The 12529-nt window shown below is 37.0% G+C and overlaps 1 protein-coding gene across 3 annotated transcripts in view; it reads right to left on the bottom strand.

The window, feature by feature from the left end:
• The window catches only part of DIAPH2 (diaphanous related formin 2), a 1125504-nt gene that overhangs the window by 253486 nt on the left and 859489 nt on the right, over positions 1–12529 (bottom strand). For all 3 annotated transcript variants that reach the window (XM_045995095.1, XM_045995096.1, XM_045995097.1), the window contains one exon: positions 6230–6365. In XM_045995095.1, coding sequence (XP_045851051.1) covers positions 6230–6365 — 136 coding nt within the window. The remainder of the gene's footprint in view (positions 1–6229; positions 6366–12529) is intronic.

Raw genomic sequence — 12529 nt, 5'->3', positions numbered from 1 at the left:
TTTAACCATTTGTTTGAGTTCCATATCACTTGAGTACTCCCACATGTATGCCACATTAATAAAGTATCCCACTTTAATAAATCTATTTTTCTTTTGTTAATCTATTTTTAGTCAGTCTAATTTATAGGACCACAGGCAAATAACCTCAGATGGGGAGTGGGAAAACAGATATTCCTCTGTTACACATTTCTCTGACAAAATTTTAAAATTCTCTGACAAAATTCTTAAGGATAGGGACTATATCCTGAATTTTTTTCAGATTCTGCAATGAACTCAAAACGACTCTTAGCAGCAGCAACAAGTATATTCTAGGTCCTATGTTATGTACTGTACTTAATTATCTCATTTAATTTTAACTATAGGAGGTAAATGTCATTATCCTACACTTACAGATGAAATAATCGAGGCATGAAGAGATGGAAGGAGAAGAACAAGGTCACAAATCTAGAAGGTGGCAGAGATAGATCTGATCTTCTAGCTCTTTTAAATGCACAGATTTAAGTAATTTTTTAGGTTTTCATTTTAATTTAAAGTTTTCAAAATGACTATTATATATAATCATGCTTTTTTTTCTCCTTTACAATTAAAAAAATACTAATTCTTATAGCTTTTGCCTTCTGATCGCCAATTCTCTCAAAATGGAGGCTTAAAACATGGGATTTTTTATGGATTTAACATGAAAGATGTAATTCTCTTGCTGCTTGGTTTCCATGATATGTTCACTTAATTTAGTGTCCAGCTCATCATATCTAGATAATATAAATAATCTGTTGTATTTGCCTTATCCTCTTACTCTTCTGAATAAACTCTAAAATATTTATTTTTGACAATTATATTGTGCATGTCAGATAAATGTATCTTACTATTTTTACTTATTAGCTACATGGGATCATTGGGATACTTTCTAAAAGGGAGGGGTTTGCAATTTTGCTAAGTTGTTGTGAAATAGAAACTTTACAGAAAGAGTATATGTCTTTTTAAAGTTGTTGGTAATTTTAAAGTAACTTTTTTAAAAAAAGATTTTATTTTATTTATTTATTTATTTGACAGAGAGAGACACAGTGAGAGAGGGAACAGAAGCATGGGGAGTGGGGGAGGGAGAAGCAGGCTTCCTGCTGAGCAGGGAGCCTGATGTGGGGCAGATCATGACCTGAGCCAAAGGCAGACGCTTAACTGAGCCAATGAGGTGCCCTTCAAGTGACTTTCTTTACCCAAGGGATTCTTCACTTAGCTACTGTTGTTATAGGTTGGGTTTTCTGGTTCTAATGGTATGTATCTCTAATCACATGTGCATGAATACCTCTATGTTCTATATAATACATATCTTATAATGGCTATCAAATGTTCAACATCATCTCTCAGTGGAAAGGAAGAATACAATTCTTTTACTGGAAAGTGGATAATGCTGTTCTAATTAGACACATTTGAAGTTCTCTAAGTCACTTTCTGATTACATCTCATCTACATGTCACCCATGGATTCATATTTTATGTAGCCTGAAAACTCTTACCCCAAGGCCCTCAAAGTGTCCACAACTGATTTCCACCTAGTTAACAAGAGTATTTTTTATAAGATACTGAGAAATTCACTGAATTCCATTTTGATCCCCAACTAACCAACTCTGTTCTTAATTTTTCTTCTCATCTTCTTAAGGCTACATGATTCCAGTGGAGAATCTCTTTCTGAAACATATTTATAAGTGCTAACACACATATACTTTTAACTGTAAAATCATACTACAATATTACTACTACTAATAACCATAAACTATTTGCAACATATGGGTCATAAATCAAGAACCCAATGGTAAATCTACTCGTTGATCTCTAAGTAGAGATATGAGAACAATACATAAAAGCTAAATCGTATTTTAAAGTGTGTCTTTCATACTTACATCACTCAGGTAAGTATTTGCATAAAAACTTATTCGGATCTTCATGCTATCGCTTTAATAATATTTGAAGAGGTAATTGAGCAAATCTTGGGAAATGAAAATATATACTAGAGACATAAGCAAAATAGGTCCTTTCTTTCCTCCTTTTTTTTCTTTCCATTACAGGTATATTTTTAGGGAAATAGTAAAAGGCTGATAAAATACTTGCGGAAAGGGAAGGGTGCAATGCAGTATGGGAGCAAGATTATGTTCTTAGACTCTGTTTTGATTGCTTGCTCTTTTCATTATTCACCCCAGAGATTTTCAAAGTGTGGTTCAGGGACTTGTGTGGGCCTTGGAGAGCACTTCAGATATGCCAGGTAAAAACTATGTTCGTAAGAACAGTGATACTTTTTTACCTATTTGTCTCTCATTCTTTCATGAGTTTATAGTGTTTTCAGAAGCCACATGACAAATGACACTGCATGAGATTGAATATAAAAGCAGTATGAGAATCAAGCTGTCTTTTATTAAGCCAGACTTTGAAGAAATTTACAACACTAAATTTTTTCTTCTTATTAATATTTTTTTGGGGGTAGGGGGTTAGAATGTAAAGCCACTTTTTTTTAAATTTATTTTTTACATTTATTTTTGGTGTTCAGAATTCTTTTATGCACGACACCCAGTGTAACGCTACTTCTCATGAAATGTTATTTAGCATGTAATAGATTTACTTTGTTATTTTATTTTATTTTTTTAAAGATTTTATTTATTTATTTGACAGAGAGAGATCACAAGTAGGCAGAGAGGCAGGCAGAGAGAGAGGGAGAAGCAGGCTCCCTGCTGAGCAGAGAGCCCGATGCGGGGGCTCGATCCCAGGACTCTGGGATCATGATCTGAACCAAAGGCAGAGGCTTTAACCCACTGAGCCACCCAGGCGCCCCTACTTTGTTATTTTAATAGAACAAGTAAATAAAAAGTTTTCAAATAATTTGTCTGCTTTTATATTTATTATGTCTGTTTTAATTCTAGCATGCTAAACATCAATATAGATTACCCAAATTTGAAAAAAGGTATTTGGGATCCACAATAATTTTTAAGTGTTAAAGTGGGTTCTGAGACTAAATACTTTCAGAACCTCTGATTTATACTTTACCCTGGTGATTTCATTCAAACTCCTATGTTATGGGTTGAATTGTCTAATTAATTAGGGCAAGGTCAAATTGGACTAGGTTGGACCCCTAATCCAATATGACTGGTGTCCTAATAAAAAGAATACCATGTGAAGAGACAGAAACACATACAAGTATAATGGCACATGAAGACTGAAGTTATACTGCTGCAAAACAAGGAACTACCAGAAGCTAGGAGAGAGGCTGGAACAAACTCTTCCTTAGCATCTTCAGAAAGAGCATGGCCCTTCCTATACCTTGGTTTCATACTTTTCTCTAGAACTCTGAAACAAATTTCTATTGTTCTAAGCTACCTAGTTTATGGTACTTGTTACAGAAGCCCTAGCAAACAAATATACCCTAACTTTAATCATCAAAAGCCAATGATTCTCAAGTCTGTCTTCCTAGTCCAAACCTCTTTCCTAAGTTTCATATGCATACAATATACAGTGGCTACTTAGACATTTCCTATCTTTCCAAAAGGTCTGAAAATGAAACATATTCAAAATGACACTAATCACTGTAACCTTCCTGATGAAATCTGCTCTATTCCTGAATTTTTTTCTTTATGAAGGTTCTCACCTTCTTTAATGCCTCCATTCCTCAATTCCCACAGTCAGTCAGTTCTACCATTTAATACCCCTCTGGTAATAGTTAATTTTATGTGTTAACTTGGTTGGGCCACAGTGCTAGATATTTTATTCAAACATTATTCTGGATGTTTCTATGAGGTGTTTTGGGATGAGATTAACATTTAAATCAGTGGATTTTGAGTAAAGCGGATGGCTCTGTGTAGTGTGTGTGGAACTCATCCAATCAGTTGAAGACATAAATAGATCAAAAGACTGACCTCCCCTGAGTGAGAAGGAATTCTAAAAGCCAGCTGCCTTCAGACTTGAACTACAATACCAGCTCTTCCCTGGGTCCATCCTGACATCCTACTCTGCAGGTTTGGGATTTGCTTTCATAATCACATGAGCCAATTCCTTTAAATAAATCTGTCTCTATATTATCCATATCCTATAGAACTCCATATACATCTTATTGGTAACTTCTCTAACCTCACTACCACTGCATTAATTCAAACCACCATCATCTCTTGTCAGGACTATGATTATTTTATAACTTCTATTATCACAGGCCCTTCTCTTTTCTATCCATTCTCTATACGTCTGTCAAAATAATCTTTCTAAGAAATCTATGTGAGCACATCACTTCCCCATTTATAAACCCATAGCTTTAAGGGAAAAGCCCTTAGCATAGTTTCCCATACTCTTATCTCACTACTCCTACATGTGCAAAAGGGAGTGACTTTTAGTACTATTCCAGTGACTCCATCCCCTTTTAAGTAAGAACTTCCTATAAATACTCATTGCCACGTGTACTCCAGTGTTTTTCGTAATTATCTTCAGCCTAGACCAATTATTTTGATCCTAATTATGAAGTCTGTTTGCTAAATTATGTTGATGCTACTCTTTTTAACTTTGGTTGTTAACTTATTTTATTCTTTTAAAATGATGTTATATTTATTTCCTGCATAGAAAAGATAAACTATAGTGGATCCCTAAAAATTTTTTTATATATTTAAAGGCATTAAGAATAAACTTAATGCATACCTATCATTTCAGAAGGTTAGCCATTAAGAAACATTACTGAAGAATAATTGATAATGGTTAATAATTATAATTAAAAGTTATAATAAAAATAAATAATAACTGAATCTGGCGACAGACGGCCTAGATTCTACCTCTTACTGTCTTTATGAACTTGATTAAGTTACTTAACTTCTCCGTGTCTCAGTTTCCTCATCTTAAAATGAGATCATAGCCCTTTCATAAAAGGGTTTTATGAGGATTAAATGTGTACATATACGTAAAACTCCTACAACAGTTCCTGGTACACAGTAAGTGCTACACGTTGGTAACTGCTGTTAGTTATTGTTATTTGACAATGGCATTTATAAGTACAAATATACTATAGCCAGACTACTTTGTTTATAATCTCGATGTTGTACTTTGTATTTGCATGACCTTGGGCAAGCTTTTTAATTTCTATCAACCTCAGTTTCCTCAACTGCATGAGGTAATGACAGTACCTACTTCTTATGTTATGAGGATTAATAGAGTTAAAACATGTTAAAGTCTTTGAACAGTGCTTGGCACATGGTCAACATTACACAGTGCTTGCAATTTTTACTGTCATTATATTAAGAAATAGGCGGCCCATATCAATCATGTTCTCTTGTATCCTGTTCAGATTTTGTTTCATTTTTTTTAAAGATTTATTTTTATTTATTTGATATAGAGAGGAGAGAGGGAACACAAGCAGGGGGAGCAGCAGGCAGAGGGAGAGGGAGAAGCAGGCTTCCCGCTGAACAGGGAGCCCGAAGTGGGGCTAGATCCCAGAACCCTGAGATAATGACCTGAGCCGAAGGCAGATGTTTAACTGGCTGAGCCACCCAGGTGTTCCAGATATTGTTTCAATTTTTTAAATTCTCTAACTTTTAGTAGCAAAGGCTATGCTTTTTCTTAATTTTTCTTAAACTTTCAGAGCGCAGCCACCTGGTGCCCATCACTTTACTTACCTTCTCTTCTTTAAAAATAAAATAAAATAAAACCAAAACCCCCATCTTTAATATACAATCATTCTTGCTAACCAAGAAAACAACTTACTTAACACTATGTGGACATACAGCATCTTTGTTCTTAGGATCACAGTTGAATAAGATGTCTATTTTTGTTTGTCTTATAATAGTGCTGTCAATATGTATTACAACTTGTAATGTTCAAGGCCCAAGGGAAAACTGTTATTACTGCATTGTCAGCAAAATGAAATTAGAGCAAAAAGGCTCATCTCCCTATACCAGTTTTTCTCTTTTCATCTCACCCTCTTCTTTCCTCACCACTGTATCATCCAGAACATAATAGGAGATAATTTGATAAAAGAAACGAAGGGAAAGAGACTGTTTCAACAATAAATTATCTTGCATTGGTTCTCAAAAATCCTGAGTGCTCAGTGTAGGTAATAAGAAATACAGATAATATTATGAGAGAAATATGACATAAATAACTAATATTATGAATTTTCTACCAAGAACATAACTATTTACATTATAATCCAAAATCACTTAAGTTAAATTATTTTGTACTTCATATATCTTTCAGAAATTGAAAGTACTTCATACCTTTGTTTATATCAATGAGTTGTTTCTTTTTTTTCTGGCGTTCTAACTTTTCTTGTTCAGCTTTCTCTTTTGCAAGCTTTGCCCTCCTTGTCTTCTCTTCCATTTCTTTTCTCTTGTTGTTTTCTTTCACTGCTTCCTGTATATACAAGCAAATTTAAACACAAATCCTTCCATTACTTACATGTTATAGAAGCTGCACGATTTTAAAATTGTATATACATATGCATGCATGTGGGTGCTCAGAGATGGTAAAATATTATAGCAGCTTCAAGGTCCATGTACATACTTTTGAGAGAAACAAATAACTCTAAGACAGACCTTCTTGAAAAATAACTCGGGCTTTATTTTTTTATGTTTTTATTTAAATTCCAGTTAGTTAATATACAGTGTAATATTAATTTCAGCCATGCATTGTAATGATTCAACACTTGCTTACAACACCCCATGCTCACCTCAGCAAGTACACACCTTAATCTCCATCAGCACTTTAACCTATCCCCTCCTCACCTTTCCTCCTGCAACCCTCAGATTGTTCTCTATAGGTAAGAGTATTTCCTGGTTTGCCTCACTCTCTTTTACCCCCTTTTCTTCATTTGTTTCACTTCTTAAATTCCACCTATGAGTGAAATCATACTGTATTTGTCTTTCTCTGGCTTATTTTGCTTAACATAATATTCTCTAGTTCCATCCATGTCATTTCAAATGGCAATATTTCATTTTTTTGATGGCTAATATTCTATCATGTGTGTGTATATATACATACATATATGTATATATATAACACCTCCTCTTTATACATTCATCAATCAATGGACACTTGGGTTATTTCCATAATTTGGCTATTGTAGATAATGCTGCCATGAACATAGGGGTGCATGTATAGCTTTGAATTAGTATCTTTTTATTCTTTGAGTAAATACCTAGTAGTGCAATTCTTGCATCATAGGATAGTTAGTTCTATTTTCAACTTTCTGAGGAATTTCCATTTTGTTTTCAACAGTGGCTGTAGCAGTTTGCATTCCCACCATCAGTGCAAGAGGGTTTCACTTTCTCCACGTCCTTACTAATACCTGTTGTTTCCTGCACTGTTGATTTTAGCCATTCTGACAGGTGTGAGGTGATACCTCACTATAGTTTTGATTTGTATTTCCCTGACAATGAGCGATGTTGGGCATCTTTTCATGTGTATGTTGGCCATCTGGATATCTTTTGAAAAAATGTCTATTCATGTCTTCTGTCCTTTTTTAATTGGATTATTCAGTTTTGGAGTATTGAGTTTTATAAGGTTTTATATTTTGGATACTAACCCTTTATCAGATAAATCATTTGCAAATATCTTCTCCCATTCCATAGGTTGCCTTTTAGTTTTGTTGATTGTTTCCTTCACTGTGCAGAAGCTTTTTAATTTGATGAAGTCCAAATAGTTTATTTTTGCTTTTGTTTCCCTTGCTTCAGGAAACCTATCTAGAAAGAAGTTGCTACAGCTGATGTCAGAGAAGTTACTGCCTGTGTTCTCCTCTAGGGTTTTGATGGTTTCCTATCTCACATTTAGGTCTTTCATCCATTTTGAATTTGTTTTTGTGTATAGTGTAAGAAAGTGGTCCAGTTTCATTCTTTTGCATGTAGCTGGCCAGTTTTCCACCACCATTTGTTGAAGAGACTGTCTTTTTCCCACTGGATATTCTTTCCTGCTTTGTCAAAGATTAATTGACCAAATAATTGTGGGTTCATTTCTGGGTTTTCTATTCTGTTCCACTGATCTGTGTGTCCATTTTTGTGCCATTATGTACCATAGTATTTTGAAGACTACTGCTTTGTAATACAAATTGAAGTCCGGAATTGTAATGGCTCTAGGCTTGCTTTTCTTCTTCAAGGTTGCTTTGGCTATTCAGGGTCTTTTGTGGTTCTGTACAAATTTTAGGATTCTTTGTTCTAACTCTGTAAAAAAGGCTGGTAGCATTTTGATAGGGATTACATTAAATTTGTAGATTGTGGCTGAGAGACAAGATGGCAGAGAAGTAAGAGGTGCTTTTTCAACCTGTCCCCTAAAGTGAGCTGATCACCTACCAAAGAACTCTGATCACCAATGAAATCAAGCTGAGATTAGAATTATACACTTCTGGATCTCTATAGGGGCAGAAGACACCAGTGGACAGGTAAAGCAGAGTGGGAACATTGGACTGATACTGGAAGATAAACAAAAGGGGGAGGGAGCCACCAGAAGCAACCCACTGTAAATTTATACCTCAATATGAGAGTGCCCTGTGATTGGGGACCAGCATTAACTTGGAGTCTGGTTGAAAGCACTCAAAAAGAGCAAAAGATCTTAAGGGGAAATTGGTGGAATTGGGCAGTTAGGGACAGGGACTTAAGCCCACAGACCCAGGATGGCCAGGGAAACAGAGAGTGCTGCAAAGAAGCCAGGTCTTGGTCCCTGAGCTGCCGGCGCGTCTGATCGTGTCTGGGTGGCGGCGCCCATGAGGGAGTCTGGGGTGGATGCCAGCTGGCAGAACCACAGTCTTTTGTACTCTGCATGCCTGCTGCGCGATGGGGTCTGAGTCGTGCCCCACACCCTCCCGAGAGAGGTCTGTACAGGTGCTAGCAGGTGTTCTCTAGGATGCAGAGAGTCTGAACACTCCCAGCCCAGGCCAGCCTGAAAATCTCAGTGTGCTATCTCTGGTTGGGAACTCTCTGGTGGTCTGGAACTGCTCAGAAAGCCACAGCTAGTATTTCTTGTGGTTTGGGGTACAAGCGAGAGTTCCTGTGACCCCAGAGACCATGACTGGAGATGTGCTTTGCCAGTGGCAGAGGGGGAGTTTATGTGCTCTGGAGAACCCAGAGGGAAAAGATTGAGGCTTCTCTCTGAGATGGAGGTCTGGGTGCAGTTTGCTTTCCTATAAACCTCCATAGAACTGCCAAAAGCCACCAAGGGGAGAAAAAACAAACTAACAAACAAAAAAACCTCCAGAGAACAAAAGCTTGAAAAACATGTTTCCTCAGAGCCCAGCCCCTTGATGGGGGTAGGAGGACTCAACTCTAGCAAGACTCCCTGAAAAACCAAGCAACAGGCCCCTACCCCAGAAACACAGCCAAAACCAAAAACAATATAAAAAACAAACAAACAAAAACAAACAACAGGACAACCAACACTACTTCATGGATACAACTTTTATTTTTAATTCATTCCCACTATTCTGCTTCTTTTCATTTTTTAATATAACTTTTTAACATATTTACCATCACAATGAGATGTTCAGTACATCAACTTCCATAATCAACTTTTAACCTGAACTTTTTTGATACATATACCTGTTTTTCTTTTCCTTTTCTATTTTTTAACTTTTTTTTTATTTGTTTATTTACAGCATAACAGTGTTCATTGTTTTGGCATCATACCCAGTGCTCCATGCAGTACGTGCCCTCCCTATTACCCACCACCTGGTTCCTCAACCTCCCACCCCACCCCCCCCACCCCACCCCACCCCCGCCGCCCCTTCATAACCCTCTGGTTGTTTTTCAGAGTCCATAGTCTCTCATGGTTCATCTCCCCTTCCAGTTTCCCTCAACTCCCTCTCCTCTCCATCTCCCCATGTCCTCCATGTTATTTGTTATGCTCCACAAATAAGTGAGACCATATGATACTTGACTCTCTCTGCTTGACTTATTTCGCTCAGCATAATTTCTTCCAGTCCCGTCCATGTTGCTACAAAAGTTGGTATTCGTCCTTTCTGATGGAGGCATAATACTCCATTGTGTATATGGACCACATCTTCCTTATCCATTCATCCGTTGAAGGGCATCTTGGTTCTTTCCACAGTTTGGCGACCGTAGCCATTGCTGCAATAAACATTGGGGTACAAATGGCCCTTCTTTTCACTACATCTGTATCTTTGGGGTAAATACCCAGCAGTGCAATTGCAGGGTCATAGGGAAGTTCTATTCTTAATTTCTTGAGGAACATCCACACTATTTTCCAAAGTGGCTGCACCAACTTGCATTCCCATCAACAGTGTAAGAGGGTTCCCCTTTCTCCGCATCCTCTCCAACACACGTTGTTTCCTGTCTTGCTAATTTTGGCCATTCTAACTGGTGTTAGGTGGTATCTCAATGTTGTTTTAATTTGAATCTCCCTGATGGCTAGTGATGATGAACATTTTTTCATGTGTCTGATAGCCATTTGTATGTCTTCGTTGGAGAAGTGTCTGTTCATATCTTCTGCCCATTTTTTTGATATGATTATCTGTTTTGTGTGTGTTGAATTTGAGGAGTTCTTTATAGATCCTGGATATCAACCTTTTGTCTGTTCTGTGATTTGCAAATATCTTCTCCCATATACCTGTGTTTTTCTTTTGCTTTTCTATTTTTTAACTTTTTAATTTTAATTTCATTTTTTAAAATATTCATATAGAGATAAGCTTCAAGGTAATTCCCTTTCCCCAATTAATGTTACTCCTATATATAAACCAGTTTTAATCCCCCATTATCTCAGGAAAGCTGAGTCCTTTAACAAAGATATCAAGATACATCCAGGAAGAATCAAAATAACCTTCCTTGCCCACACTGAGAATTTATAACCACCCTCCCATCTTCTTCTTCTGTCAGTGTTTCTATGTATTTGTTTTTGTTCTGATGGTATATAAATCTTATACTGGGGTTCATTTTGATGGAGTTATTTATTTATTTATTTATTTTCTCTTGTCATCTACTTTTGTCGGTCTTTTTGTCTGTCTCTTTTTGTTTGTATACTTTATAAATCTTACCTTTGGGGCCCATTTGGGCTGGGCCTTCTCTTTTATTTTATCTTTCTTCTCTCTCTCTCTTTTTCTTTTTTCTTTCTTTTTGGTGGGGACTCTTGATTGCACAGAAGCGTTCCAGAGGGCACCTTGCCTGCACCATGGTTGATACATTCAGCTACACATCCATTCAGCTATCTATCACCAAAATGACTAGGAAGAGGAATGCCCAACAGAAGAAAAATTCAGAGACTGGCCCCTCTCAATCAGAGCTTTTGGATATGGATATAAACAATATGTCAGAAAGGGGATTCAGGCTAACAATTCTCCAGGCAATAGCCAGGTTGGAGAAAGCCTTTGATGACAAAATGGCATTGAGTAGGGCAGAAGTGAAAGCCACCAGGGGTGACGTTAACAATGCTCTCAATGAGTTCCAATCTCATCTAAATTCTCTAAAAGCTAGAGCAACTGAGGCAAAAGACAGAATTAGTGATCTGGAGGACAAACTGATAGAGGAAAAGGATCAGGAGGAAGCCTGAAACAAACAGCTCAGAAGCCATGCAAACAGAATTAGGGAAATAAATGACACCATGAAAAGGTCCAACATCAAAATTATTGGAAACCCTGAGGGGGAGAAGAAAGAAAGAATACTGGAAGATATAGATGAACAAATTCTCCACGAAAATTTTCCAAATCTGGTGAATGGAACCAGCGTTCCTGTATTAGAGGCAGAAAGGACTCCCCCCAAGATCATAGAATCTAGAAAGACCTCGAGACACGTGATTGTGAAAATGATGAATCATAATTTTAGATAGGAGCTAGGGGCAAGAGCCTCCTTATGTACAGAGAAAAGCTCATCAGAATAACGTCAGACCTGTCCACAGAAACCTGGCAAGCCAGAAAGGGCTGGCAAGACGTATTCAGGGCACTAAATGAGAAGAACATGCAGCCAAGAATACTTTATCCAGCAAGAATGACATTCAAAATGGATGGAGAGATAAAGAGCTTCCAAGGCTGGCAAGGTTTAAAAGAGTATGTGACTAACAAGCTGGCACTGCAAGAAATATTAAGGGGGGGTTCTATAAAAGAGGGAAAAAATGCAAGAATATCATTGAATAGAAATACATGGAGACAATCTACAGAAACAAAGACTTCACAGGTAACACGATGTCAATAAAAACATATCTCTCAGTAATCACTCTCAATGTGAATGGCCTAAATGCATCCATAAAATGGCACAGGTTTGCAGATTGGATAAAACAACAGGACCCATCCATATGTTGTTTACGAGAGACCCATTTGGAACTTAAGGATACATTCAGACTGAAAGTGAGGGGATGGAGAAGCATCTTTCATGCCAGTGGGCCTCAAAAGAGAGGTGGGGTAGCAATTCTCATATCAGATAAATTAGATTTTAAACTAAAGACTGTGGGCAGACTTAAAGAAGGACACTACACCATTCTTAAAGGGTTTATCCACCAAGAATATCTAACAATTGTAAATATTTATGCCCCCAATATGGAAGCAGCCAACTACATAAGAAAACTGTTAATCAATATAAAGAGTC

The sequence above is a fragment of the Meles meles genome, chromosome X (genome assembly GCF_922984935.1).
Source record: "Meles meles chromosome X, mMelMel3.1 paternal haplotype, whole genome shotgun sequence".
Taxonomy (NCBI): domain Eukaryota; kingdom Metazoa; phylum Chordata; class Mammalia; order Carnivora; family Mustelidae; genus Meles; species Meles meles.
Note: the sequence above shows the minus strand (reverse complement) of the source record. Positions and strands in the feature narration are given on the sequence as shown.